This window comes from Aspergillus welwitschiae, assembly GCF_003344945.1.
Source record: "Aspergillus welwitschiae strain CBS 139.54b unplaced genomic scaffold BDQ94scaffold_10, whole genome shotgun sequence".
NCBI classification, from domain to species: Eukaryota; Fungi; Ascomycota; class Eurotiomycetes; order Eurotiales; family Aspergillaceae; genus Aspergillus; species Aspergillus welwitschiae.
Window position 1 is genome coordinate 327,424 of NW_020798704.1, and position 27,781 is coordinate 355,204.

At 49.0% G+C, this 27,781-nt stretch overlaps 12 protein-coding genes across 12 annotated transcripts; 9 read left to right on the forward strand and 3 right to left on the reverse strand.

The window, feature by feature from the left end:
• Positions 1 to 132: 132 nt before the first annotated feature.
• Positions 133 to 1,344, forward strand: BDQ94DRAFT_168772 (uncharacterized protein; the record flags this gene model as incomplete). The annotated part of the gene is made up of 1 exon (XM_026771148.1): positions 133 to 1,344. One exon carries the CDS (start codon positions 133 to 135, stop codon positions 1,342 to 1,344), a length of 1,212 nt encoding a protein of 403 aa, XP_026628119.1.
• A 1,973-nt stretch (positions 1,345 to 3,317) lies between these two features.
• On the forward strand, positions 3,318 to 4,279 carry BDQ94DRAFT_158466 (uncharacterized protein; the record flags this gene model as incomplete). The annotated part of the gene is made up of 4 exons (XM_026768954.1): positions 3,318 to 3,622; positions 3,698 to 3,929; positions 3,991 to 4,145; positions 4,177 to 4,279. 4 exons carry the CDS (start codon positions 3,318 to 3,320, stop codon positions 4,277 to 4,279), a joined length of 795 nt encoding a protein of 264 aa, XP_026628120.1.
• Positions 4,280 to 5,067: 788 nt separating this feature from the next.
• On the forward strand, positions 5,068 to 6,390 carry BDQ94DRAFT_177238 (aldo/keto reductase family protein; the record flags this gene model as incomplete). The annotated part of the gene is made up of 2 exons (XM_026772859.1): positions 5,068 to 5,772; positions 5,871 to 6,390. 2 exons carry the CDS (start codon positions 5,068 to 5,070, stop codon positions 6,159 to 6,161), a joined length of 996 nt encoding a protein of 331 aa, XP_026628121.1. The 3' UTR covers positions 6,162 to 6,390.
• An 82-nt stretch (positions 6,391 to 6,472) lies between these two features.
• BDQ94DRAFT_140215 (EXPERA domain-containing protein) lies at positions 6,473 to 7,670 on the reverse strand. The gene is made up of 4 exons (XM_026765579.1): positions 7,441 to 7,670; positions 7,218 to 7,381; positions 6,922 to 7,156; positions 6,473 to 6,866 (listed from the first exon to the last, which is right to left on the reverse strand). Exons 1-4 carry the CDS (start codon positions 7,649 to 7,651, stop codon positions 6,784 to 6,786), a joined length of 693 nt encoding a protein of 230 aa, XP_026628122.1. The 5' UTR covers positions 7,652 to 7,670; the 3' UTR covers positions 6,473 to 6,783.
• Positions 7,671 to 8,621: 951 nt separating this feature from the next.
• On the reverse strand, positions 8,622 to 9,148 carry BDQ94DRAFT_140217 (uncharacterized protein). Its single transcript, XM_026765580.1, has 2 exons — positions 8,830 to 9,148; positions 8,622 to 8,772 (listed from the first exon to the last, which is right to left on the reverse strand). The coding sequence occupies exon 1, from the start codon at positions 9,066 to 9,068 to the stop codon at positions 8,847 to 8,849; it is 222 nt and encodes a 73-aa protein (XP_026628123.1). The 5' UTR covers positions 9,069 to 9,148; the 3' UTR covers positions 8,622 to 8,772; positions 8,830 to 8,846.
• A 1,133-nt stretch (positions 9,149 to 10,281) lies between these two features.
• On the forward strand, positions 10,282 to 14,321 carry BDQ94DRAFT_158469 (uncharacterized protein; the record flags this gene model as incomplete). Its single annotated transcript, XM_026768955.1, has 7 exons — positions 10,282 to 10,557; positions 10,616 to 10,996; positions 11,059 to 11,334; positions 11,399 to 11,561; positions 11,613 to 11,935; positions 12,000 to 12,315; positions 12,775 to 14,321. The coding sequence occupies 7 exons, from the start codon at positions 10,282 to 10,284 to the stop codon at positions 14,319 to 14,321; spliced, it is 3,282 nt and encodes a 1,093-aa protein (XP_026628124.1).
• A 167-nt stretch (positions 14,322 to 14,488) lies between these two features.
• On the reverse strand, positions 14,489 to 15,287 carry BDQ94DRAFT_140223 (NADH dehydrogenase [ubiquinone] 1 beta subcomplex subunit 3). The gene is made up of 2 exons (XM_026765581.1): positions 15,050 to 15,287; positions 14,489 to 14,991 (listed from the first exon to the last, which is right to left on the reverse strand). Exons 1-2 carry the CDS (start codon positions 15,142 to 15,144, stop codon positions 14,832 to 14,834), a joined length of 255 nt encoding a protein of 84 aa, XP_026628125.1. The 5' UTR covers positions 15,145 to 15,287; the 3' UTR covers positions 14,489 to 14,831.
• A 150-nt stretch (positions 15,288 to 15,437) lies between these two features.
• BDQ94DRAFT_140228 (CCR4-NOT core DEDD family RNase subunit POP2) lies at positions 15,438 to 17,686 on the forward strand. Its single transcript, XM_026765582.1, has 3 exons — positions 15,438 to 16,030; positions 16,116 to 17,155; positions 17,228 to 17,686. The coding sequence occupies exons 1-2, from the start codon at positions 15,542 to 15,544 to the stop codon at positions 17,091 to 17,093; spliced, it is 1,467 nt and encodes a 488-aa protein (XP_026628126.1). The 5' UTR covers positions 15,438 to 15,541; the 3' UTR covers positions 17,094 to 17,155; positions 17,228 to 17,686.
• Positions 17,687 to 18,349: 663 nt separating this feature from the next.
• Positions 18,350 to 20,516, forward strand: BDQ94DRAFT_168780 (peroxisomal copper amine oxidase; the record flags this gene model as incomplete). Its single annotated transcript, XM_026771149.1, has 3 exons — positions 18,350 to 18,803; positions 18,859 to 20,109; positions 20,167 to 20,516. The coding sequence occupies 3 exons, from the start codon at positions 18,350 to 18,352 to the stop codon at positions 20,514 to 20,516; spliced, it is 2,055 nt and encodes a 684-aa protein (XP_026628127.1).
• Positions 20,517 to 21,778: 1,262 nt separating this feature from the next.
• Positions 21,779 to 23,467, forward strand: BDQ94DRAFT_158472 (uncharacterized protein; the record flags this gene model as incomplete). The annotated part of the gene is made up of 5 exons (XM_026768956.1): positions 21,779 to 22,242; positions 22,494 to 22,551; positions 22,591 to 22,723; positions 22,906 to 23,077; positions 23,380 to 23,467. The coding sequence occupies 5 exons, from the start codon at positions 21,779 to 21,781 to the stop codon at positions 23,465 to 23,467; spliced, it is 915 nt and encodes a 304-aa protein (XP_026628128.1).
• A 553-nt stretch (positions 23,468 to 24,020) lies between these two features.
• Positions 24,021 to 24,798, forward strand: BDQ94DRAFT_168781 (uncharacterized protein; the record flags this gene model as incomplete). Its single annotated transcript, XM_026771150.1, has 3 exons — positions 24,021 to 24,257; positions 24,315 to 24,383; positions 24,445 to 24,798. 3 exons carry the CDS (start codon positions 24,021 to 24,023, stop codon positions 24,796 to 24,798), a joined length of 660 nt encoding a protein of 219 aa, XP_026628129.1.
• A 1,168-nt stretch (positions 24,799 to 25,966) lies between these two features.
• On the forward strand, positions 25,967 to 26,400 carry BDQ94DRAFT_140231 (uncharacterized protein). The gene is made up of 2 exons (XM_026765583.1): positions 25,967 to 26,105; positions 26,193 to 26,400. Exons 1-2 carry the CDS (start codon positions 25,992 to 25,994, stop codon positions 26,388 to 26,390), a joined length of 312 nt encoding a protein of 103 aa, XP_026628130.1. The 5' UTR covers positions 25,967 to 25,991; the 3' UTR covers positions 26,391 to 26,400.
• Positions 26,401 to 27,781: the final 1,381 nt, after the last annotated feature.

Sequence of the window (27,781 nt, forward strand, 5' to 3'; positions counted from 1 at the left end):
CATCTGCTGAATAGATGTACCTTTGGTATTCACGTGTTCTATTCAATATCGCTTTTTTTCAATCGCAAACCGAGAAAGGAAACCTTCCATTGTGATCTGTCACTTTCCAAGAACTGCGACTGACGCCAAAAAATGAATCCATTTGATGAGCTTCCATGTGAGATTCTATCCATCATCATCACAGAAGCAGCGGATTGGGTGGCCCTCGAAAGCCTTTTGCAAGTCTCTTCGAGGGTACGAGGACCCTTTGCTGGGGATGGCGAGACCCCCGGAAACTGTGAAGCCATTTATATAGTCAAATCCATATTGACAGAAAATACTATGATGCATCACGAACTGCACGGCCTGTTTTGCAAGTGTATTGCACTGCGCCAGTCCTCGTTGGCAGTTACTAGTCTCGAGCAGTTCAGGTCCGGGGACTATGATCAGTTGTCTGTGGCCTTCAATTCATCAATATCCCAAGCTTCGCTACGAGAGATGGTGCATGTCGGAGCTAACATCCAACGGCTTGCATGCGCTTGTTTGACCACATTCCTGAGCAGGATTCGGGGAATTAAACCGCGGTACCTCACGCCAAGTGGCGATGCACCATACGAGCCGCGCGAAGCAGGCCCTCCCTCATGGATTGAAGAGTTTCGAGTCTATCGCGCGTTGTGGCACTTCCAGTTCTACTCTGACCTGTTGGGTGCGGCTGAGCGACTAGACTTTCCGCAGGAAGACCTCGAGCTCTTGCGGACAAAGCCCCTCGCCTGGGATAATCCGTCTAGAAAAATGATGTCTGAACTTCTTTCGGTAAACGAATGGCTGTGGGGTATGTTCTGCGAGAAAGAATTTTCCCCTACAAAACTCCCAGCGGCGATGATTTACCCCAATAGCTATCCAGAATACGTGGATCCTCTCCCTGATCCTTCACAATTGCAAGACGAATATTCGGTCTGGGCGCCTCCAGCTCTTCCTATAATTCCCTCTGATGATAGAGGTTCATACGACTTTTGGGGCCAGGGATCCGAAATGGTCAACAGACTACGTGCGTCGAACGGACTCCACATTTCCTCTGTGAGGATTGACTATGGCACACCATCAGAACGTGGGTCCGTCTACTGCTACAGTGATAATCCAATGTGGCGCGAAATTGGTCTGAAAATATGGGATGATTGGCGGTTATATTGCCTTGGTCTTTGGTACGCGTTTGATCATCAAGGGCTGCGAATTGAAAACATCCTGTGTCCAGATGGATCCCATATCTCACATGGCTGCTCTCCAAAGGGTAACGTGCAGGATTTCGATTACCGGTTGTCCTTCTTTTTCAAGCCCAGAGTGCTGGCAAGGAAAGAATTTTATTAAGAATGGGCCGAGGAGAAGAATAGAGTCGAGCAGAGGATGAGCCGAAAGCGCGAAGCATGCCAAACTGGCCCTCATTTGTCCCGATCCGTTCGCGGGAGATATCAGCTTAGACCCCGCTAATTCTTTTGGGACAAACAATGGTCCGATCTACATACGATGAGAGTGCTAGTAATGATAGAGATCCTGTTTTACTTCCACGGTTATTACAGTCATTGATTCCTTATTTCGATCCCTATAACCCAGCCTAAACAAGGATTGGCCAGTAGAGCAACCGCGATTGAGTGGGCATGTCCTTCATAGCATTCTTTCCTACCCTGCCAAACAGGCTAAATTCCAAGCCGTCGATGTAAATAAATTTGTTGGCCAAGAAGACTAAGATTACCCCTTATTGACTCTGGCAACTCGAACTGCGTGGCCACTGGCAAAGCAAAACTGGACGATCTGGGCTTAACATAAAGGAAAGGCATTGTTTACTCATTGATCGCAATGAGAATTCCAGCTTATCCATTTCAGGCTTCGGGAGAAGCACAGGCAACTCTGCACTATACTACCAATTGCGCTGCTACTACTCGAGAAGGTGGGAGACTTGGTTTGGAGCGGAGCTGCCATCGCATTCCCACCCAGGTCGGTGACCTTTTATGTATAGGAAAGCCTCCTTAAGGTTGCTCATAGTGTTTCAGAGAACTACGATGCAATTGTGGATTTGATATAGACCTGGAAAGTACGCGTGTGCAGGTTCAGCGAGCAATACTTTCCGAATTCCACTGGGTCGCGTGTGGCCAAGCCGAGGTATAACATGGCTAATAACATGATTGGAGAATCCTCAGCAGTATATCTCGGAATGTTTGCAAATAAGCTAGGCGAAGGTTTGACAGTCTTGCTGGAGATATTTGCTCTGGCGCAAAATGAAATTAAGCACGGCCGTTTGCGAAGCTACGGAAAGAATTTTCCATTAGGCAATGATGGTGTCAGCCCTGCTGTGACAGCTCTCACTACGGCAGTGAAACAAGAAAGCAATTGAAAAGCAAAGAGGGCTAAGCTTAAACAAAAGGAATGAACTGCTGCTGCCAAACGGGAGCTCTGAAGACCGATATCTTGCAATAGATGAAGCCAGGACCTGCATCTGAAACTAATATCAATAGTACATCAATTATAAATAAATGCAATCACATTTGGGCTAGTCGAATGCAACGCAAATTTTAAGTTTGTGCGTCCGGTCTGGAAAGATGTTTCGTAAGCCATTGTGTTGGGAACAGCCTAAAGACAGCATTGACATCTGAATTATATGCAAACAGGATTGACTTGGCTTTCCTTTCGCGACAATATGATTCTATCCAGTTGCATACAGCTATATCGTGAACGTTACATCGAAGTAACTCGGGAGCACTTAGAGTCCGGTACAACTTGAGACTGATAATCACTCTTATAAGGCGAGTCCCGGTCTTGAAGCTATTATTACTGACATATCATGCCTCTCATGAGAAGATCGCGAACTGTAACCAGAATCGCCTAAAGGATCCGGATGTTCACGATCCAGGACGATGGGGCAGATTGAGCCTTCCATAATAGATGCCCAAGCTTCTTTGTTTCTGGCTTCATCTGGTTACATCCTCCTGGAAAGAAGGGTGTCCCCGTTGAAAGCTCAGGTCTTCAACTAATGCAGATAGCCATCATTACATTTACATTTATTTCCTCCTATGTCTTGGAGATGAGTATATAATATCAGGCTCCATTCTCACTTTGAGAAGGTCTACCACTTTGGCTTGTAATAGCCTTATCTCTAAATATAGCCGCCTTGATTTCTTCATCAAGAGATCACCAGACTACTCCCAAAAGAGCCCAAAAGTTCCTAAACTCTATCTCCTACAAACAGACTATCCTGTCCGTCATCATCACTAATTATGTCGGACGATGGTACCAAGGCCAAGTCTCACAAAGACCTGATAAAGTGTCTGGAGAAGAAACAGGCCATCATGGAACAGCTAGGGGAAATCAAGGAGAAAGTGACAAACTTACCGTGGTGTTACTTGAGTGAAGATTTTCAAAAGCATATCAACATCAAGCTTACTTTCCTTAATCTTGAAGACCATCAGAGCACTCACGGCAAGGTATACTTTGAACCATATCCAGGACACGGTTTCCCGAGCATTCCGTGGGACGAAATAAGGCTTTATGACTTCGAACCCGGCCTACGGGCAGAGACATATCGCATCCAGAAAAATCTGGATAACATCCTCGCCTCTTTTCCGCCGCCTTGGGAAATCTGGCTCGAGCGGAAGTAAGTATTGAGATACATATACTCTAAGTTGTGAGGATACGTCCTAACTGGAGCCCTTTTTGTGTCCGGTTCTAGGTTCTTCAAGGAAAACGAGCAGGTTGGCGAGTGCTTTAGAGCTCTCTACCACTGGTATGCCGTCAAGGAAGCTGAGACACACGAAAGAACGGACACGCCACATTGTACTGTCAGGATCTTGCAGTTCACGGAGCCAGAGGAACTTCTAATGCGGAGTGAGGTCCTTTGTGCTTTGAGATACATGATGCACAAACTGACGTACAAGCGCTACGAAGATCAAACTATCTTTCCGGTAAGTGGTTCAAATGAGATTAACTTATTGCAACAGTCATTTAATGGATAATTTGTCATAGGTTCTCATCACTTCAATATTCCCATCGAAAGTCCGTATCTTACAGGTATATTTTGATGGGAAAGATCTCCACTTTGCTAAGAGTCAGATATACGATCTTAAGGAAAGCGATCATGAAAAATATACGCTTCTTGCTCGGTGGATGTTTCCTGTTCCGTGTGGAGACGTAGAAACCGTCAACATTAAGGGGAAGGAAATTAAGCAATGCTGTAATGGAGCAGGTGGAGGACTGGAAGCAAAAACAGGAAGCTATGAATATAAACGCTTCAACCGCTGAGACTTATGGTTGACTATTTCGAGGAAGACATTTGCACTCAACGTCTGCTACCGTTTCACATTGGTGATTACTCCAAGACGGCATTCATCCACGTCCGCGGAATATACTAGTGGCTGGTTGTCTGAAAAGTTCTCTCTTGATTTCAAAATAAAAATGGATCTGATGGCTCTTAGCCTGCATTAGAAGTCCGTGGTATGAGTATAAAGACATCTCTAAGGTTTTCTGTTCACCCTTAGTACGGCGCCAACCTACATGGCTTCCTTTTTTTACCTAATGTAGAAAGATAGCCAGGCCCTGCAAATATACAGAGATTGTTTGGGCTCAAGCACTTCTACTCTGACATAACCACAATGGCTCTAAATAAGTACACAGACCAAGGTATAACCCTCCTTTAATACACCTCACTTCCAGCCAGCCAGCGTCTCCGGCACCGCAAGATACCAATGGAACTGGCCCCTAGGATCATCCCTCCTTTTCAGCCTCATAAGACGTTCATCCCTCCTACTCATTAGCATACATCCTTCGGGACAATTACTTTCCCAGGAGAATCCAACGGCTTGGCTCGCAAACTTCAACGGATGTACAGTTAATCCCACCTTTAAGTCCGATGGCTTCCGTGCGGAGTAAGCTCTCGATCTCCGAATCTCTCGAGGCTATGTCCACCACTCATCCATCTGTCTTTAGCTTAAAGAAACAATTCAGCGACTCCTTCCCAACAATTAACACATTACTCCCTTTCTACTCCAATTCACACATACACCCCTCTCTCGGACCCCGCATTCCTTCCCCCATACATACACAATGCCACTTCCCAAACCCCTCCCCATCACCAGCTTCGGCCTCCTAGGCATGACATGGCGCCCCACCCCAACCCCAGATGACCAAGCTTTCGGCGCCATGAAAGCAGCCATCTCGCGCGGCGCCACCATCTGGTCCTCATCATCCGTCTACGGCATGCCCCCTCAGCCCCCGACAGCAGGCCTCCACCTCCTGCGTCGCTACTTCGACAAGTACCCCGAAGATGCCGACAAAGTAACCCTCTTCATCCGAGCCTGCTCAGACGCAGCGACCTTATCCCCGACATGCACACGCGCAGGCGTCCGAGCCAGCTTCGATGAATGCAGACAGGTCCTCGGCGATGCCAAGAAGATAGATATCTTTGGGCCGGCGCGGATGGATCGAAATGTACCAGTGGAAGAGACTCTAGGGGCATTGCGCGAGTTAATGGACGAGGGACTGATCGGTGGGGTTGGGTTGTCCGAGGTGGGTGCAAATACGATCCGCAAGGCGCATGCAGTGTGTCCGGTGAGTGTGGTCGAAGTGGAGTTCTCGTTGTGGAGTACGGATATCCTTGAAAACGGAGTGGCAGAGACTTGTAAGAAGCTCGATGTACCCATTTTGACGTATGCGCCGCTGGGATATGGGTTTCTTACAGGGCAGGTGAAAAGGTTGGAGGATATTCCGGAGGGGGATATTAGGCATTTGTTTGGGAGGTTTCAGCCAGAGGTTTGTTGATCCCCTTGCCACAACTTACGCTTATTTTTTGTCTGTTCTGTTATTGTTCGATGCAAGGTATGTGTTTGATTATGCTGACTACTGCAAAGAACTTCCCCAAGAATCTCGAATTGGTGGATATAATCAACGACTTCGCCAAGAAACGGGGCGTCACTCCTGCGCAGCTGGCACTGGCCTGGATTCGCGCTCACTCTAACTCTGGCCCCTGCGGCACTATCATCCCTATTCCCGGAGCGACGGCCGCATCTCGCGTCGAAGAGAACTGCACAGCAGTTCCGCTGACAGTGGAGGAGAAAGAGCAGCTGGATGCGATTTTGAAGTCATTTACTGTCGTGGGAGAGCGACAAGTCGTAGGTATGGGCTCTGAGTTGTGGGGTTGAAAGTCAGGTTCATTCAGACCTGGATGGCTGGAATTATGGTTCCGTGTCAGCTCACTAATTTATTGCTATGGCCATGTTAGCAAGTGGTATCCATATGTGAGTTTAGACCTGGATCGGCGTGAGCTACTAGTACAATCTGCGCCTGCTGGAACATTCAGTGTGTCTAATAGTTCCAGATTACGTGTATATTTCCGCAGATATCAGGTAGGGTAACTAGTACTCACTGTCTGCAAGTCATGTGCCCATCTCTGTGTTAGAACAGCTGATTGTAAGCAGACGAGAAAGCTTATTAGATCAATGTCTTTAACATGACTTCTTATAGTTGTAGTGTGCTTATCTCGCTTTGAGTACAAGATTGATCTGCTATGTACCTGGTATATTTCACTTGAGGAATCCTAAGTATTAATATCCTGATGTATACATAAGAGTACACCCTATGTTCGGATATTTTCGGATGATGAATTTAGCATTTCTATACTGCCCAAGACCATCGCCTAATCTATCTTATCTGTTCTAGTATGATGCACTTTTAACCATGAACCACAAGCTGTAATCCCAACTTGAATTCACTCCACTTAAACCACAGCTTCAAGACTCTTCATCCCCGGTACACAAATAATTTCTACCGGTCCTTCAGTTTCCTATCCATTGCGCCTAACTTATTCATAGCACGCGTGATCTCCACCGCACTTTCGTACGCGAAATCTGCAATATGATTAGCAATCTCAGAACCCACCCAGTAAGTGAAAGATAAACTCACAAGAACCAGCAGCAAGCCAGATAAAGTTCATAAAAACGTAATAGAACCAAAAATAGTAGCCTTCCGGACGACAGAATGACACTCCATGGTAATACAGGTCGAACATGCTCGTAGCGTAATAGAGCACATCTCCGTAGACCTGGCCTACAGAGACAATGAGCTGCAAAACATGTCGGGCTGGATGCTGGGTGGCGATGCAGTATGCAATGAGGAATGCGAGTGGGCCCCAGCAAAACTATACAAGTTAGTTGATGATGAATTGATTGGATGTCAGGGTGTTAGATATAAGGACTTACAGCGGTAACTGCTTCCATAGACACAAGGAAAGAGTCCGAGGTCAGATAGCGTGAGTCGGAAAGGGAGTATTCTTTCCATAGTTGGCCAAATAAAGTGTGCGAGCCGGCTAGGGTCTTGTGGTAAACCACGAAGTAGCTTTCAAAAAATAGATGTATGCATCCAGCTGGTTTTCCTCCGTCAATGATTGTTCCATGCAGAAGTCGAGCATATAATACGACTTACTGAAGCACATCCAGATGAATGCAAACTGGTCTGATTGAGTCACCGGTCTTCGCGGACGACGAATGATGATGGACGCTATACCCAGGGCCAAAGCCCAAAGGACAGCAAATTGAGCGACCAATGAAAAGGTCGAACTCTCGTTAGTTACATAATGAGGCAAGTAGATCGTAGAAGGGTAGTAATCGTGAATAACCTCTGTCATATTAGCCATTTTGCTCGAGACTTCGTCGTGATGCCTACAGCCAGTAGTAGTTCATACAAATGCCTTTATACTATAGCAAATACTATGTACGGGTGCGGAACCCGCGGAGTCCGAGGAGCGGCTCGGGATCTCCGCCTGTTCGCTGACACCACTTCACGAACAGCCCCTATCCCTTTCGTGCCCTTGCTAATACCTTGCATGCCGAGTGGAGTCTCCTCGGCTTACCAGGATTAGTAGGTCTGTTTCGTTCAGGCATTAGTAGCCAAGATTAGATTTAAAGGTCAATGGCCCACAGCCTAAGTTAGCTGCAGTTTTAGGCGTCCAGGGGGGTGGATGAAGCTAATATGCCTAACGAACTATATCAGCTCAATTGCTTTAGTCAAATGGTGAAAGTTTTCTGCGTGTAATTTTAATTGATATGTGTCATGGTCCAGTAGTGGCATTCAAGTAGGATAAAATAGCTCTATATGTTATTGTTGTCATCCCGTTAAACTGACTACTGCTAAATGAGGATTGGAGACTATATATTGCACTATGCTTCTTCTTTTACCTTACATCCAGTATTGAAATTAGTATAAGACCTAAAGTAAGGTCTTTACAAGTGCTTAATCTACGGGTATATAAAAGCTGGAAATACAGCTCATAGAACTGGGATGAAGAGTACAGGAATCCCAGGTGTCTCCTTGTCAAAAACATACTTGGTAACTTTATGGGCCTGGTACCACTAGCAATGACAGTGTAAAACAACGTTATACTTCGTATAGGTTGTCGTTCTTTGGAAAAGGCTCATTGGTTTTCTGACAGCTGCAGATCTCTGAGTAATCAGTTCTAGCAAGAATGGCACATTATCCTTATTGTCTATTTCATCTGATTTCCTAGGCATAGGTAACTAGAGAACGAGTGTCCGACATTTTAAGCCCGAAAACTTCCATCAAGATACTCTGACAAGCCTACTCCATATTAAATCCCCATCAACAGTCTCCCCTTACTCCATCATTCAATTTAGGCCCCTCAACACCAAGACGTTAACCCTAAAATTTCACAGTAAAATCAACGAAAAGAGAGAAATCATAGCCTTCTCCCCACAAATTCCAACTCTCCAACCAGGATGCAGCCATCATGCCCTCCCTCTACAGCAGAGTCAGCACCGATATACCCACAAAGAAACATGAAGTGTAATATCTCACCTCAAACTACTACATGTCTACAACTCTTCATTTCCTGGATAAAACGGGCAATCCTCCTTATCATGTCCTCTGGCCCCACATTTGGCACATCTCTGTAGAGGACAGAGTCTGGTAGGATGTCCAACACAGTCACATCTCATGCAGCGTGGGACGGGGCATTGCATGACCGAGTGGCCGTACTGGCGGCATGCTGAGCAGTATGTTGGGGGGTAAGTGGTGTTTGTTCCCTTGTTTGGCATTGTGGTATGTTCAGGGATGAATGAAAGTTAGAGTTGAGAGGCGGTCTTATGTGATATGATATTCTGATGAAGGATGCTTGATGGTTCGGGTGTGAAAATTAGTAAGTAGAAGATGGGTTCTGTCGCTGTGAATACTGGTATGAAGGGAGCAAGTGAAAGGAGTACTTATAGTCTTGTGGTGAGCACTCATGAGATCCATTGTATACAGTGTAAAAGGGATTTAGTTACTTGTTTAAGTTGTTCTTTCTCAGTAAGGTATTGACTTGGTATGACTACGTGATACAGTGGATAATATAGGAAAATGACAGGGAGTAGTCGGATTGAATACCTTAAGTACCCTAAGTGGAAATAAAGTAAATAAGGTGATGCTGCAGCAGAATCCCTACTGACATGGATTTCTCTCTACCAGGATGGTGGCATCGGGTAAGGGCCGATCGACGGACCCATGACCAGAGTTTGGGTGTGGGGAAAGTTTATACCGTCCGGGACATTGCACATCAAGTGAACGGTGGTACCGGCAACGCACAGCCGCAAGATTGATGTCATGCTTCCGGATAAAGTGTTAACTCAATTCTCCCGGTCGATTGAAGAGGGAAAAAAAAAATTATGTCCTAGTCGATGATGTATGCGCAACATTGTGCGACCCGGTGAGAGAGGCAAAAAGCCGTTAGCCACAAACCCGTGTGGGGGCTGCAGATCACCCCAACCGGCGGCCGGCCTAATTTCTGGGGCGTCTGCCTCTAGACTAATAGTTAGTCTCCCAGTCGGCCCTCGGTTATGAAATGTCCGACCAGCAAGGAGGTTGTTGCTGAAAGGTGTTAAGTGTTAGTTGTACGCTCGAAAGTTACTCTCAAATGCTTTATTAGTCGCGGTCAGTGTCTTTCCAAAGGGATAAACGATTCTCCAAAGCAAGTCCAAGCCCATTTGCTGGAGAGTCGGAATGATCCCCGTCAAGCCTCAGGGGTACCGCGATTGATGTAAGTACTGAAGCCTCGGCCCATCCCCCGACCAAAGAAGCTTTCCCCGCACATCGCTCGTGGCTTGGAGCTCAACGGTAACTTATATACGGCTCCCCCACACCGATCTGAACTTTCTTCTTCCTCTATTCAACCGTCCTCATACACGTTACTCTCCTTGCGTTTTGTCCTGAGAAAATCGCTTCAGAATCTAGCACCATCCAGACAAATAGCTGAGAACGCACACCCACGACACGATGGTTTTCCTACCTGCGAAAGAGGCAGGCACTTTGCCGCCTATCCCGGACAGTATTCCGCTCAGTGAATTCATGCTTACAGATCTGTACGGGCGGAACCCTCTGGGTTACTCACGGGACCCTTTCACCTGTGGCATTACCGGAAAGAGCTTCTCTGCACTAGAAGTGGTGGACCGCGTCGATTACTTGTCTCGCGCTTTGTCCAAGGAACTAAATTGGAGCCCAAACGCAGGAACCGAGTGGGATAAGACATTAGCAATCTTCAGCTTGAACACCGTGAGCTCCAAGCCCCATATCGGTATAATGTCTCTTAGCTCACCAATTTTACCCCTAGATCGATACCTTGCCACTGTCATGGGCCGTCCACCAGCTTGGGGGATTGGTGTCCCCAGCGAACGCAGCCTACTCGGCTGCCGAGCTAAAGTATCAGCTGCTCGATTCTAAGGCCAAAGCACTATTCACCTGTCTCCCTCTACTGCAGACCGCTCTCGAGGCCGCTTCCCTCGCTGGGTTGCCCAAGGATCGCATATACTTGTTGGAAGTCCCACCACAGCTCACGCCCGGAGTCAAGGCTCCAGCACAATTCAAGACAGTTTCACAATTCATTGAAGAGGGAAAGTCACTTCCGAAGGTTGAGAGGCTGAACTGGGCCGCCGGAGAGGGTGCTCGTCGCACCGCCTTCCTCTGCTATTCCAGTGGGACATCCGGGTTGCCAGTAAGTCAAAGAATTTCGGGAGAAGATCTTGTGTGATTAATCACATCTGACCGCCCATCCAGAAAGGTGTTATGATTTCTCATCGCAATGTAATTGCAAATGTGCTTCAAATACAGGCCTTCGAGGCCACTTGGCGCGACTCCCTCAAAGCTCCCGGAACTCAAGGCAACCACACCGAGGTGGCATTGTGTCTGCTTCCTCAGAGTCACATCTATTGCCTGGTGGTTATCTGCCATTCTGCTCCTTTCAGAGGCGATCAGGCCCTTGTTTTACCCAAGTTTGACTTGGAGCTTTATCTAGCTTCTATTCAAAACTTCAAGATCTCGTCATTGTTCCTGGTCAGTAATTCAACTCACTTGAATGCTCTGTTTCGACATGTTTCTCAGTTGTTGACTGAATTAGGTCCCTCCGATCATCATCAACATGCTGCGCAACCATAAAATTTGCGCGAAATACAACCTGAGCTCAATCAGGAGTATTTTTACTGGCGCTGCGCCCTTAGGTGTGGAAACGGCCGAAGACTTTCAGAAACTTTACCCGAACGTAATAATTCGGCAAGGATACGGTATGCATTCCTTCAAGACGACTAGTGTCTCATACTGACATGGACGCGCAGGTCTGACTGAGACATCAACTGTGGTGTGCTCGACTCACCCAACCGACGTCTACCTAGGTTCATCTGGCACCCTCCTTGCCGGTGTTGAAGTACGCATCGTGACCCCCGAAGGTGAGGAGATCACAAGTTACGACACGCCTGGTGAACTGGTGGTCCGCAGTCCGAGTGTTGTTCTGGGATACCTAAATAACGAGAAGGCAAATCGGGAGACCTTTGAGGATGGGTGGATGCGGACGGGCGACGAGGCCGTAGTCCGCGTGGGCCCGAAGAAAACAGAGCACGTCTTCATTGTTGATCGTATAAAGGAGCTCATCAAAGTCAAGGTATGTGTTTTACTGATCTGTCTTCTTACTAGAAGTTTGGGAATTAACTGATCGAATTGAACAGGGATTACAAGTGGCTCCAGCCGAACTGGAGGCTCACCTTCTCACCCACCCCGCTGTTGCTGACTGTGCTGTCATCGCCATCCCCGACGAGGCGGCCGGGGAAATCCCAAAGGCCATCGTGGTCAAGTCACCTTCTTTCCGTGGCAGTGACGAGGAGGCTATCCAGTCTATCAAGAAGCATGTTGAGGACCACAAGGCCCGGCACAAGTGGCTCAAGGGCGGTGTTCGTTTCATCGACGTTATTCCCAAAAGCCCCAGTGGAAAGATTCTTCGCCGAATGCTTCGTGATCAAGAGAAGGAGGCAAGGAGGAAGGCCGGTTCCAAGCTGTAGGCTTGCTTATACTTGGGCATCTTGAGAGGGCGGTTCGCTACAGAATCTTGCACCCGCGCTTTCTCTACAGTGGGGATATATATATATTTCATATAATAGATAAGAACTTCATATACAAACACTAGATGCGATGATTTATGGTTAGTAGCGACCTCCCTTGAGCAGGTGTTTGCTGTGTTTGCATCCATCGCGGGGAAAGAATCGAATTTCTAAGCGGGGGTTGATCGGGAAGATTGATCAGCAACGAAAAAAAATAATACCCATTCTTCGGACGGCGCTCTCTGTTGTTCCTGCACATTTGTCCTAAATACTCTTGATCGGACAGTCGCAAGCTGATCCTCACCTAAATCTTTCTCTCAAGCACATCTTACACCGAAAACAACACATCGCCTGCGTTCTCTACAACCCCGCAATCTTCACATTTACATCACCATGTCGTCGCAAGATCCTCACCGCGCCGACGACGACGCCTACATTGAAGCCGATGAAGCCGATGAGATTATCAACCGCGATGAGGACCACCCCATGGAGTCCGATGGCGAAGACGAGGATGGAGACCAGCCTATGACCTACGAAGAACAAGAAATCACTCTGGAGAATGACTCTTCCGCCCATTTCGATAGCCACAACGACTCCGTTTTCTGCATTGCCCAGCACCCCATCCACAACAACATCGTAATCACTGGCTCCGGAGACGATACCGCTTACATCTTCGATTCGACGCCTAATGATGAGCGCCCCGTCCTTCCCCCCAGCTACGAATCGGACCCGCAACCCAGGCGCGAGCGGGATTCTCTTAAGCCCATCCTTAAGCTTGAGGGCCACGCCGACACCGTGAACGCCGTCGCATTCACAGAGCCCAAGGGCGAGTTTGTTGTCACAGCAGGAATGGATGGTAAGCTGCGTGCTTACCGCGACACTACCCCCCAGGGAACCGGCCTCGCATGGCAGTTCCTCGCGGAGGTTCAAGAAGTGGAGGAGATCAACTGGGTTGCTGTCTGCCCTTGCGAGAAGGGCGACGAGGAGAAGAGCAACATCATTGCTCTGGGTGCCAACGACGGTAGCGCTTGGGTGTTCCGCATCGACCCCAGGGACGCCGCGGCTCCTATCTCCATCATTCAGTCGTTCTTCCAACACACCGGTTCTTGCACGGCGGGTGCCTGGACCCCCGATGGAAAGCTGCTGGCGACCGTCTCCGAGGACGGTAGCTTCTACGTTTACGATGTCTTTGGCGCCGCTGCCGCTGCTGGCGTCTCCTACTCCCCGGGTACTAGCGCGGTCGTCGGTCTGACTGCGGAGGACCAGCGCTTCGCCGTCGAGGGTGGTCTGTACTCCATCGCCATCTCCCCGGGCGGTGCTATCGCCGCTGTTGGTGGTGCTGAGGGCAATATCAAGGTCGTCGGTCTTCCCCGTTTGGCGCCGGCTGGCGGTGCCGCTGCTTCCAAGGCGAAGGGCAAGGGCGCTGCTTCACAGGCGACTGCCTCCGCTGCCGGCACTCTCCTCGCCTCTCTCCAGGCTCAGAGTGACGGTGTTGAGACTCTCTCTTTCTCTTCCCCTCCTCTGACCCTTCTTGCGGCTGGCTCCGTGGACGGCTCGATCGCCCTGTTCGACGCTGCCCATCGCTTCGCAGTCCGTCGTCACATCAAGGAGGCGCACGAGGGCGCCGTGGTTAAGGTTGAGTTCCTGCAGAGCCGTGCTCCTGCCACCCCCTTGCCTCGTCCCAGCCCGCTGGCTGCCGCGACGGCCGGCCAAGGCCAACCGTGGCTGCTCACCTCTGTGGGTATGGATGGTATTGTCAGACGCTGGGATGCCCGTGGAGGAACTGCGGCTGCTGCCCAGGGTTTGTTGAAGGAGTGGAAGGGCCACTTGGGTCTTGTTGAGAACTCGGAGGGTGAACAATCTGGCGGTATCATGGGCTTTGTTCAGAGCTCGGATGGTAAGCGGGTTGTTACGGCCGGTGATGACGGTATTACTCTGGTATTTGAGCAGTAGGTGTTGTTATGATGATTAGACCAAAAAGCCTGTATAGATGCGGCATTCCGAGATATCGGCATATTAATGCAATTTATGACCACGTTCTGTTCTCAGTTATTGAACAATATCCTGCCAAACATAAATAATATATAGTAGTAATACTTTTCACGACTTAATAGTTAAGAGTTGCAATGCTGAGGAATGGTCATACCTACACAACCTGAATTTCATAAGGTTTGAACAATAATGCACTTGATGTGATAAATAACAGTTACTATGTACACCCGACAAATGAAACAACCCAAGCGCCGTCTGTAGAGAGCTAAGGGTCATTCATGATAATGAGACAAAAAATCTATCCCAATCGAATCAACAATCCCTTCTCCCGCTTGTACACCACACATTGTGACCCTCTAATCACGTACGGATGCCATTGATCTCAGCAATCCGGGGTATCCTTCATCCTTTTTCCATCGCATGTCGGCTTCTTTCTTCTAACTCCGCACCTTTACTGGCCCCAATTGTGATTTAGTGGTGGCCCTCGCCGTGGTGGTGGTGATCATCCTTCAGGAAGAAGTGCTCGTAGGCGCAGTAGCTGGCGAAAGCAACGCTGGCAATGCCGAAGCCAGGGAAGATTCGCTTGAAACGGTTGAAGCGGCTGAAAGGACCGGTGTATCTCCAGGCCTCGCTGGTCGAACTGTTAGTACAACGTGATATAGCCAAGTAGGTCGTGGATAGTATCGTACTAGCGAGCCCAGGGGTCCTTCTTGGCCCAGGCCGACCGAGGGTGGGCGGCGGCCTTGAATTCGTTGATGTCAAATCCGGTGGGGTTGGGAGCCATGGTGAGCGGGTTGGCGATGAATGAGGGGGTGAGTCGGTGGTGAGTTAGACGGCGGATCGAATAGTCAGATAAATGAGACCGAGATCCGCAGGGTCCGGACAGACAATGGACGGGAAACCGGGGGTGGTAGCGCGAGAATGGGGACAGGCGGAAACAGAGGAAGTTGAAGCTGTACGGAAACGAGGGAGTTCGAGCGAGGACTGGGGGCTTGGCGCACTAGGCCGGATCCAGCAACCGCAGCTGTCCGCCTTCTTCGCCGGCGAGGATGAGCCCGTCCGTCCCAAAGCCCAGCGCGAAAAGAGCCGACCGACCCCCCTCCCACTCCGCTTCCTCTCATCGTTCATCCCAATCTCAGATGCGTGACGGTTGATCAGCTTTTTCATCGCTGCCCTTCAATATGCCCCCTCCCGTCGGCAGATACGGGCCTACTGGCCTAACAGCTTCCTATACCCACCTACAGCAAGCCCATCTCCAGCAACAGCAACAAGCCCAACATCACCCGGCCCACGCCCAGTCGGCCAACTCAGCCCTCCCTCCTCCATCTCTCGGTGGTCACCCCGGTTTTGCCGCCGGAAACCCGAACACGAATATCAATCCGTTTACACTGTCCGGCACCGGTATCGCAAACGGTATGTCCGTCGCAGGGTTCGCGAGTGCTGGGGATGGAGGCGGCACTGGACTCGCCAGCCATGCCGCCCAGATGGGCTTCGCAAGAGGCGCGCAGATGCAGCAGCAGCAATTACATCAGACTCACGATGGCCGACTAGCGCTCGAGGCCAAGGCCGGTGCGGTGAAGACACGGATACGTGACGTATGGAGCCACAATCTGGCTCAGGAAATGGCTATCCTCCGGCAGTTTGTCGAGAAGTATCCCTACATCAGCATGGTAAGACGCAGTTAGCTGTGGAGCTGGGAAACTGAAATGCTCGGCTGCTTTTACTGGGAAATGAGTGACGCTAACCTAGGCCCAGGACACCGAGTTCCCCGGTATCGTCGCACGTCCAATGGGAGCGTTCACGAATAAAGCAGATTACCATTATCAAACTCTCCGGTGTAACGTCGATCTCCTCAAAATGATCCAGCTCGGTATCACCTTGTTTTCTGCCGAAGGCGAGGTACCCCCGCCCAACGCTACGGATGCGAATGGCCAGCCTCTCGGAAACAGCCTCGTCCCTGCGCCCTGCACATGGCAGTTCAACTTCCGGTTTTCTTTGGAGGAAGATATGTACGCACAAGAGTCCACGGCTATGTTGGCCAAGGCGGGTATCGATTTCTCGATGCATGAGAAGAACGGCATCGATCCATTCGAGTTTGGTGCTCTTCTGATCAGCTCGGGGCTCGTTCTCTTGGAAGATGTCCATTGGGTCTCTTTCCACTCCGGCTATGATTTCGGATATCTTATGAAGATTATGCTCTGTAAACCTCTTCCGGAGAACGAAGAGGAATTCCACAAACTACTGAAGATCTTCTTCCCGTCGCTGTATGATATCAAATACTTGATGAAACATGCAGGACGCAATCAGGCTGTAAACGACTCTCCGTTAACGCCAGCCGCTGCTCAGATCCTCACTAATCTCGGACAGAAGTCGGGTCTGCAAGACATTGCGGATGAGCTCGGTGTCAAGCGCGTCGGCATCGCTCATCAGGCAGGGTCGGACTCTCTCGTGACGGGTGAGATCTACTGGAAGATGCGCCAACTCGTCTTCAACGGCAGCATCGACGAGTCGAAATACTCAGGACAGATTTGGGGCTTGAACGGTCAGATGCCTGCTCTGTTGTACCACATGCAGCCACACCAAACTCCCAATCTCAACGGCGCCACAATTTACTCAGCTACCGGCACGCCAAGCACACCCAACGCCGGTCACCTGGGCAGTCAAACACCCCATACACTGACACCTGGTGCAACCGGCGGCGCCCTGGGGCAATTCCAGCTTGCCAAGTCATGAGGCTCGTCGGTTTGTCTGGCTGTCTTGGTATTATCTCCTTTCAATATTTGGTGTTAGATCAGGTTCGGGGAGTTCGAGATATTGTCTACGTTTAGGTACATTTTCCCTGACTCTTTGCTCTCTTGCTTGTATAGGCTCCTACTCCTGGCCGGTTGGGTCTGGCAACAGCACCCGGATCCACGGTCACTTCTCTCCATTGAACCTTAGCCGGCGGTTCTGATTACTTTTTTCACCCTATTTGTCATGTTGCTTTCGGCAGAGATGGCAAGGAATCTATATGATGTGATGGATGTACATAGCATGTGGCATCGGTTGTGTTTTCTTGGTGCATTGTCTTGTTTTCTTAGTCTTGTTTCTTTTTTTTTCTTTCGGTCCGTTTCAAGGAGTTCATCGCCTGCAGTGCCTTCGTATTGCCTTGGAGGTGGGTGTTTGCAATAGGTGTATGGTGTTCGTCTCCGGCTGGAATGTGATCTACGTCAAGCATTATTTTCTTTAAGCGTCCGGGGTTTGCCACTCCTTTCGTTTCTATCCACGTAGATAGAACTGGTTTGGAATCTACTTCGCCTCCTTGATAGACAGGTTATTAATTAGCATTATCAAACTATCTTGTTAGTAGCTCAGACCCACTTCACCCTTCGTGGCTCAATGACAGCCTGGCAGTGATGCAGAACGCGTTGTATTACCCCGTCCGCGATCGGTCTGCTGATCTTGCATCAGGAGGGGAACGAAGACTGACTGCCATCCCTTGGTGAACCTGATAGGGGCAACCACATCCGATGCCTAGATCGGACCCTTCCAGGCCGACGCTCGGGTCAGTCTGCGAATCCGGGGTAGCCTATCTCACCGGTAGTCTTGGACAAGGTTCCGATTGCCGCTTTGAGTCGCGGCGGAGAAACAGTTGGCACTAGACCGCTTCGAGGCAAGGAATCCGTGCGTGCTTATCGAGGCATATCTTATCGGTGGTGCAGCGGTCGTGCTGTACAATCATATCCTCCTCTGGCAATGCGCTCGTGCAGCCATGCGCTTGCTGCTTATAAGGTGGGTTGTCCCCCTCTGTGTCGACTATGGTTTCACACAGTCTGTGTGGTAGCATCACTTTACTTCTTCGTTACTTGTCCTACCGTACAACCCGGCCAGGTCGCCGGTTTATTTTCCAAGTGAGGAAAACATATACTCTTACCTCTCCCATACTTTCTGCTGCACACCACGGATTTCGTTGAGACGCAATTCCGCTTTCATTACACCGCTCCTTCATCATGGTTCTTGAGCGCCTTCAACAGCTGACCCACCAGGTCCAAGCTACTTCTCCTCCTCCTCATCCTCTGGATCCCCTCTCGACAGTGGAAATCGACACCGCTGTCGCCCTTATCCGCAAGGAGTATGGCAAGGTCAACTTCAATGCGGTCACTCTGTATGAGCCCCGCAAGGCGGAGATGATGGCATGGCTGGAAAACCCGCAGAAGGCTCCCCGTCCCACTCGTGCTGCGGATATCGTTGCCATTGCGCCTGGCGGCAAGGTCTACGATGGAATCGTCGACCTTGATAACAAAAAGATCCTGAGATGGGAACACACGCCTGGCGTGCAACCCCTGATCACCATGGAAGATTTGCAGGAGGTTGAGTCGATTGTCCGCCAGGATCCCAAGGTCATTGAGCAGTGCGCGATCATCGGCATTCCTAAGGAGGAAATGCACAAGGTTTACTGCGATCGTAAGTTGTTGTTGTACGACTTGTTCTGACTTGCATGTTGCTAATTCGTTTGCAGCTTGGACAATCGGATACGACGAGCGTTTCGGCAATGGTGTTCGTCTGCAACAGGCTCTTATGTACTACCGTCCCCACATTGACGATTCTCAATACACGTTTCCTCTGGACTTCTGCCCTATCTTCAATGCGGAAACGAAGCAGGTCATTCACATCGATATCCCGCCGGTCCGGAGGCCCATCAGCAAGGCGCCTCCCAACAACTACCACCCCGCGTCGATTGAGAAAGATGGTGGTTACAGGACGGATATTAAGCCCATTCACATCACTCAGCCAGAGGGTGTTTCTTTCGGTATCAACGGACGTACTATCGACTGGCAAAAGTGGAACATCCACGTTGGTTTCAACTACCGTGAGGGTATCGTCTTGAACAACATTACCTTCAATGACAATGGAAATGTCCGCCCCGTGTTCTACCGTCTCTCTCTCGCAGAGATGGTCGTCCCCTACGGAAATCCTGAGCACCCTCATCAGCGCAAGCACGCTTTCGACCTGGGAGAGTACGGCGGTGGCTACATGACCAACAGTCTTTCCCTCGGCTGCGACTGCAAGGGCGCCATCCACTACATGGATGCTGCCTTTGTCAACCGTGCGGGCGCCAGCACGATCATCAAGAACGCCATCTGTATCCATGAGGAAGACGCCGGTATCCTTTTCAAGCACACCGACTTCCGTGACGAGTCTGTCATTGTAACTCGTGGCCGGAAGCTGGTCATCTCCCACATCTTCACTGCCGCTAACTACGAGTACTGCGTCTACTGGATCTTCCACCAGGACGGCACTATCCAGCTCGACATCAAGCTCACCGGTATTCTGAACACCTATGCCATGAACCCCGGCGAGGACACCAAGGGCTGGGGTACTGAAGTCTACCCTGGAGTCAACGCACACAACCACCAGCATCTGTTCTGTCTGCGTGTGGACGCCAATGTCGACGGACCCAACAACACCGTCTTCCAAGTCGACGCAACTCGCAGTGAAGCGGAGGTGGGAAGTGCTGAGAACCCGTACGGAAACGCATTCTACGCCAAGAAGACAAAGTTCACTACGCCTCTTGAAGCAATGTCCGACTATGACGGCAACACATCCAGAACCTGGGAAATTGCAAACACCAACAAGCTGAACCCCAACAGCAAGAAGCCTGTCTGCTACAAGCTCGTCAGCCGTGAAGTGCCTCCCTTGCTTCCTAAGGAAGGTAGTTTGGTGTGGAAGCGGGCTGGATTCGCTCGACATGCTGTGCATGTCACCAAGTGTAAGTCACTGCCCTGCATTTTCGTACATGAACCGTTTCACTAACTTCCGAATAAAGACTCTGATGACGAGATTCACCCTGCCGGTCGCCATGTACCCCAAACCTCGGGTGAACCATCCCATGGCCTGCCAGCCTGGATTGAAGCCGCTGGTCCGAATTCCTCTATCGAGAACACGGACGTCGTCCTATGGCACACGTTTGGCCTGACACACTTCCCTGCCCCTGAAGACTATCCTATCATGCCTGCTGAGCCGATGACTCTGCTTCTTCGTCCGAGACACTTCTTCGCGAGGAACCCTGCCTTGGACGTCCCTCCTAGCTTTGCTCGCACGCCGTCTCAAGTTGCGGCTGGCACTGGGGCGTGCTCTTCTTGCAAGAAGAGTGATGGGTCTAGTGTGCAAGTTTAAGTTGCATCTTGTATCTTTTCTATCTTTGTTAGGTTTCTTTTGTATGATTCCCATCATGGCTTTTGTTTTAGTAGCATTTAGTTAGCTTTGGAATATGGTTCTCAAGATTTGATTGCAATTTGGCCACTAAGGGATTGTGGTGAAGACCTGTAGATTGCTGCCGTAGTAATCTGCTTGATTGATGCCCTCTGCTTCTCTTGGTTTCTTCGAACATGGAAATCCTACAATCTGGCGGTGCATATTCCAAATCCGTACAGATCGCCTTTGCCCACATCATGATGGCTTCCATGTCACATTTTACCAAACTCCCTTTTATTACCACACTGCACGTGAATTCATTAATAACTCATCCCGTGAGGCCTTAGTCACTTCACACCCTTGCAATAGTGACGCAATAAGAATCAACAGATACCGGGTGTTGATTCACACTGGTGGGTAATTTAATGGAAATTTCCGAATCACATATTCTGCTGCATGCGCAGACATCTTCACTCTCTTCATTAGTTCCCTTTCCCCAATTACCCGGAATTCCTTTTGGCTATATCCTCAGAAGCTAATTGGTCTATGGCGAGATACCAGTGCATGCTTCTCTTGTCTCTCAGCCATAGAAATGCATCGCCTGATGAGATTATGAGCACTCACTACGACTTCTGATTCACGATTCCCTACCCTTAGTGATTCCATACGTGTCGCGTATTGTATGAATATTGTTCTTCACCAACTCGCTTCACACTCGTGGATGGTAATTAGATCAGCTGATACCCGGTCTGCAGCTATTATAAAAGCCCGCTTCGCCCCCTTCTCCTTTCTTTTCCTCCTCACCCCTCTCTTCCTCAGACGCCCATTGGCATCTTCAAAGTATATACTCTTCTTTATTATATCTATATCTCATGGCACCATCGACAAAAGATACATCCTAACACCATCTTCCTCTTGATATAATGAGCGTCCTACTTTTCCTCTTCATCGTTGGACGTCTATACTATGTGCTGGAATGGTCCTCTTCTCATCTCCTCGAATGGCTCTGGTAACTGCCATATGAGTCACCATATCCCCTCGTATCCCGTGAAGAGACCTATATCCATTCTTAAATCATCAGCGATATCTCAGAGCTGAAGATATTGTCTGTCGTCTCATTTCATATCACTCTCCCTAGCTTCCTCACACCAGCATAACTACGATGCTCAACTTCCATTAGCGTCGAGGTTAGCACATCATCGATTTACTTGGTGATAGTCGATACGTCCTTCAATGACACCTTCATGATGCCCCTGTCGAAAGGAATGTACTATTTCGTCGACAACATCGTTGAAGTGACTGCCGATATGATGAATGCTGCATTTCAGTCGGTCGATATCCTTGAATACTATGGCTTGCCAGATGGAGAGAACGAATATATACCCATCGATCGGCGTGGTCATGGTGCGATCGCCTGGTGCTGCAGAACGTGCTATGCTGGTATCTTTATGCTTCGGTTATACGATAGGGTTGGCTTGATTGAGCATCCCTCCCTGAAGCACTCAGTACTCTCGAGTCACGAACTATTGCAACGATTCGGTCAGTTTAGGCGAATGGTCACCATACATATTGGTCTCAGACGAACACTGCATTCGAAAGTTTGCTTAACACGAGCTGCGGAAACTGAGGATTTACTCTTCTGTGCATCTGAAACTCTACGGTCTACGGAGGTCAAAAGCCTTACCAGGGACAAGACACAATGCATCTTGTTACTTCAGTGCCTCTATACCGCTAGGGAATATCCTCACGAATAGCCTAGCACAAGACCATTTTCACAGCTCCTATCTCTCTACATTTTTAAATGATATGACCACTCTTCCGATGTACCTTCATTATGCTCAATACGCATGATTGGGCTGCTAGCCAACGCCGCTGCTGTTATAATTGTACCTTGGTGCTCCGACAAACCGTCATACTATCGGTTCTTCGCAGAGAACTTCAATATATTCATGGGTCTAGATTAACCAAGAGATGCACAGTGAGCTCAGCCTATGTTGCCGCCATCTACGCCACTCAGGTCTTTAAGTCATCTTTAGCACTCCTCAGCGCCTATTAGTCACTTCAGTCAAATCGTGAAACACATGGGCAAACTTCCTATACAACTACACCCACGAACTTTCCAATTGTGCAGTGCGATAGGCTACCCGACAGCATAACATTCAATCGATACCAAGGCGAAGGGACCATGGGTTTTGGGAAGCTCTAGTTCACATTGTTCGATACATCTTCGAGCATACATCGTTTCCCACATGGGCCTCTTCAGAATTATCCTGTGACATTCTTCCCTCAGTTGGCAAAGCATCTAATCCAGCTAGGTCATTATCGTGGCTAGCCACTCCACCGGAATGTTTGTTGCACCTTACGACTTGAGAGCTCTATCTCCGGACTCAACGTCCAGAGCCATCAAAGCCAAATATGGGTATCCGAGACTGCAGAGACCATCAGCATGTGCCGAAAGGTTCCTGGCTGCGGCCAGGGAAGAAAACTCATTCTTTGAAGAGCTCATTATCTGGTTCTGGTTCCAGGGCAGAAGAGTACTATGAGTGCGTTTGTTCGAATAAAACAAACATTGCTTTATTATTCACAACACTGAATCAACTACCGCCGGCTTGGCGGTAGATGTCTCCGGGAGCACATCCTGGCGTCAGCTCGATGAGTAGAACTAGCGTTTCCGTTAGTTACTTTCTCTATGCACACTGCAACTAGCGCTAATCGGTGGTTCTATGTCTTGTTCCACTGTGTTTCTTATTCTCTCGATATAGACAAGACGATCCTGCCTCGTGACTTCCATTCCAATTCAGGAGCCGCGAGTCTGGAAACGCCACACTTGAGTTGCCTGTCCCAGAATCGGGTTCAGCTTACGCGCGTCAGTCTGTACCCACTGTCATGTTGCGGGTATGAATGTGCAAGGCAGTGTACGATCTAGCGGGTGATGCTGTATCCATCCCCGCTGGATCTTGATGATGTCTACTAACCCCTATAAGACGTCTAAGAGGTATTCTGCGAGACCAAACACCAAGACAATTATAATATTAAGTCAAGACAAGCGACGCCAGAAAGAACAGAAAGAGGTCATATCACCCACATCTCGCTACCTCACCTATGAATGGAGCTGCTCTAGGTTTAAGAACGGCCAGGCCTTCGTTCAGTCAAGGCAAGATGTTGTGCAGCACATCCAACCACCCCCAACCAATAACACTGAAATCCACCCAACCCAGAATTTCTGGTTCTTGTGCCAAAATTCATTATATGAGATAGAGGTTTCGTTCTCAACCTGCCATATCCTTCGTCTAAATCGTTCACGTCATCCCCTCCAGTACTGCATCTTGATCTGGACTGTGCCTGGTCTCGACGCATTCGGCCTGGTCGGAGAGTATATGATTTCCCTGAGACGGCGTCGTTCGATGCCTACGTCTTCGGGCGAACGAAGGAATGGGGGCATGGAGCGTAATATGTGCTCGGAAGCTCGTTCGGTCAAGCAGCTCAATGGAACTGCTTTCATTCGCCCAACAAACACGTTATGAACCAGTGTGCTGCCTACCTGTTCCACTGCCAGTGATTTATCTGTGTCGTCCCCTTCTTATAACCCTTCTCGTTATTTGGCAGGGGCCGGCCGTCTGGAGGCTTTGGCGGATCTGGTGCGCCCAGGTAACCAAAGGCGCCATCCTCGCTGACGCTGTGGGCCTCGGGAAGACAATCGAATTCATTGCATTCATTCTGACAGTAAGTGAGCCCTGCAAGGAATCCTGGTATTAGGCAAATACAGCTAACGCCTAGCAGGTGGCCCGGGACAAGCGCAAGAAGCTGCAAGCAGGCGAGAAATTCACTACCAAGCCTACTTTGATTGTGGTTCCTCCACACCTGCTGGACCAGTGGTCATCTGAATTGCGCAAGCTAAGCAATAAACTAGACGTTTGTCTATTTCGGTGATAATCGGACACAGACGGGAAGCTCCCTCTATGTCAAGAATAAGTTGACTAAAAAGCATCCGATGTTTCAGCCAGATTTCGATGGCAGATATTCAATGGTACTTACTACCTACAATACTCTTGAGAAGCGCCATGGTCTCTCTGCAGTCTCTGAGTGGCACAAGAACAAATACTCGGAGAAGTATAAGCCGACTGAGTCCATCCGATCCGACTTTCCGCACAGTCTTGGTGGATGCTTTGACCTCGTCATATGCGACGAGGCCCATTATCTGAGGAACAGAACTTCAGGTAATACTGCTGGGCTTTCTGAATTGCATATTGTTTACGACCAATGATGTTGTCGCTGTTGCTACTTTCTCTCAACTGGTATATCTCTGGCTGGCGCTCCATCATGCTCGGCTTGCCAGGGAATATTGCTGTTGAGCAAATGCGTGACCATTCTAAACTTAAAATGGCGTCTGATGACATCGACCAGATAATGCCTCTGGATACCACAGTTCTGGACATTCGATGTCTAAAGCATCTTCGACCACAGACAAGAAGCACCGCCTCCGAGAATAGCTGGAAATGGTTCGTGAATGTAAAGGGATCACCAAAATGCACCACTACATATCGCTGATGCTGATTCTACATGCAGACAATGTCGTTCCGCAAAAAGTCCAGTATCGGTTAATACCATCATATACAAAGCGCAATCTGAGAGAGTCAAGGAGAATAGTATCATCCTTTTACGCAGATGAAAGCGAAGCTGGCCAAATGCAACCGCCTATGATTGAAACAGATGGAGATGGATGGATCCGTCTTTTCGTTTGCATCGGACAATCTGGAAAGGCTAGAATGCCTTTGGCCCTGCGGAAGAAGATTCCGACAGGCATAAGCGATCGAAATCGACGGGACTGAGATAGTTCTTCTAAGACCTGGAAAGCTGATGATGTTGCTATCGGTCCACAAACAATCACATCCTGCTTCATCAATCTACCAACTCTATTGAGAGACGTCACTATATCCACCACATCCACCAATATTCCAGAAGTATTGTGGCCAGCTAGTCACAGCCGCGGGCCAACTGAGTCATGAGTATGTCAAGATACTTTAGATGGTACTTGTTCTTCTCCACTTATTCAGCCTAGGAAAGCTATTTCTGGTAAATGCAGCCTTTGAATGCCAGCGTACCTTCAGCTGGTGCGTCGACGCAAGGCAGGCTGTATGACATTTACCATTTCATTTTCGCGTTATGATTTTCCAAAGGCATCCTTGCTAACTGTCAAAGATAACTCAGTCCGTTATGGCTACAGCGGGTTTTCTGCCTGCACTGATGGTTTTTGGCTCTCTGGAAGTGTCAAATCTTGCGTCGGCTGGTCTTCACGGCGACCCGCTTTTGTTCAGGGTGCGCGGTAGCTGGTGAAGGCTATGGGTGCTGCCTTGGCTATTATATATCGTTCTTTCGGGAACCCGTTCGAATACGTCCATCGCTTCACATCATTGCTTATCCTACTGATCGAGCAAGGCGTGATTGGAACCATTATTAATGTGGTCAAAGGCTGAACTGGGGAAGATCCAGCGGTTCAGAGTGCTCTGCGTTGACCAGTTTCGGAACTTGATCTTGACATCCCGTCGAGCAAATGTTTTCGAAAACGCAGTGGTGAGACAATGCTTTTGTTCTTATACTTGGGTGATCTCATCTGCGGTTAACCCAATACACAACACTTCCATACTGATGTTCGATGAGGCTGCCCACTCTTCATTGCCGCAAGGGATCATGTATGAAGAAATTCCGTTCCTTCAAGACTTCAACGTGACCCTGGTGGTCCACATCATCTTCACGGGCCACACAGACTGCCAAGCGATATTCCGGCAAAACCTCAAAAAGACCTTACATTGTCCTCCAACAGTAAGGTTTGAAGCCGAGCTACTATGGGCGTCTTAGCTTCCCCGAGTACGCAATTATAAGCAAATGCGGCACCTTATATTTCCAGTGTTCCGTTCAGAACTGGATAAGCTGCAGTTTCATATATGACTGTTCTAGTCCATCAGAACAGCGTAAGCTGGCTGGTGAGCAGCGCTTGAGTGAATTTCTCCTAGTTGGATGTTTACTTCCTGGAAATATTTTGAAAATGTACTCGCTCTCGTCCATCTTCGCACCATATTTCAAGCAGTGTTAAGCAGAGAGTGTATTCTGATTTACCTCCGTCACGAAAGAATACCATATTCCTTGGGCTGAGTGCATGAAGAATCCGGGATGAAACGACACACCTCAAGTCCCCAAACTCCCCAAAGACAGACCGAGGATAACGACATCGGATTAACAAACTTTGCCAAAATAATCGGAGCTTATAATACAGTTGGTTGGATCGAATATCACAATCTCAAACCTGAACTGGGCAGAGCGCCATACAAATATGCCGCTTTCGACGTTGGCATTGTCATTTGCACTGCGTTCTACGCTTGGATAACGGTATAAACGTCAGCTGGTGTCTGACCTCATACAGTGTTGAATCAAGCGCTCTGCTGCATTTCATGCTTACGAAGACTTTCTCAGTCACCGGGCTGTTCATTTCAATATGACCTTCTTGCTTCTGCTTATCGACCTCTCATCAACAAAGTCGCTTCTAGACAACGCAACAGATACACTACATGAAGGAGCTCAGATTGGGAATACCTTGCAGTTCCATCCGGTCATTTTCCGTCTGTTTATAGTATCAACTGCTTTGCTCTTCCACACAGCACATACGGTGCGCAATTACCGGTCGAACAACCTGCCCTATAAAAGTTATATACCCTATTGTCCATGAACCGGACCATCTCATAAATGACTAGAAGGCACCTAGAGCCTTGTTGTTCTATATATACACTGCACTTTACCCTCATCTTGTGCTCTCTCGAAGAACCGTCGATGCATGATGTCATCGTCTGAACATTTTAGGTAAAGCTTAGCACTGATGCCTTGGACTTCGACCCCGACCAGCTTCACAAGCGGCTCTCTGGTCTTCTTGGAGTCGTGTCTCTATAATGCAGACCGTTGGCCACTTGGTATCCTCGCAAGAATCGGCTTCTTCGACTTCTTTGTCTTTCCCGGCGGATCCCTTCATGGCATTATACTTCATCATGGCTTATGCTTCAAACAGCTTGAAACGTACAGCTGATTTGGCAAACCCCACGAACAAGGCAGCGAACTGCATTAGCCGCTGCTCTGGTCCACTTTTGGCGGTGCCGGCAATACGGCTTTCAAGGGCAGGAAGTCTGGGAAGAACGCACGCAACATGTTGATTCTTGCCTACCAGCTTCCCCGTCTGTCATTTCTCTCAGGCGCCTACTGTA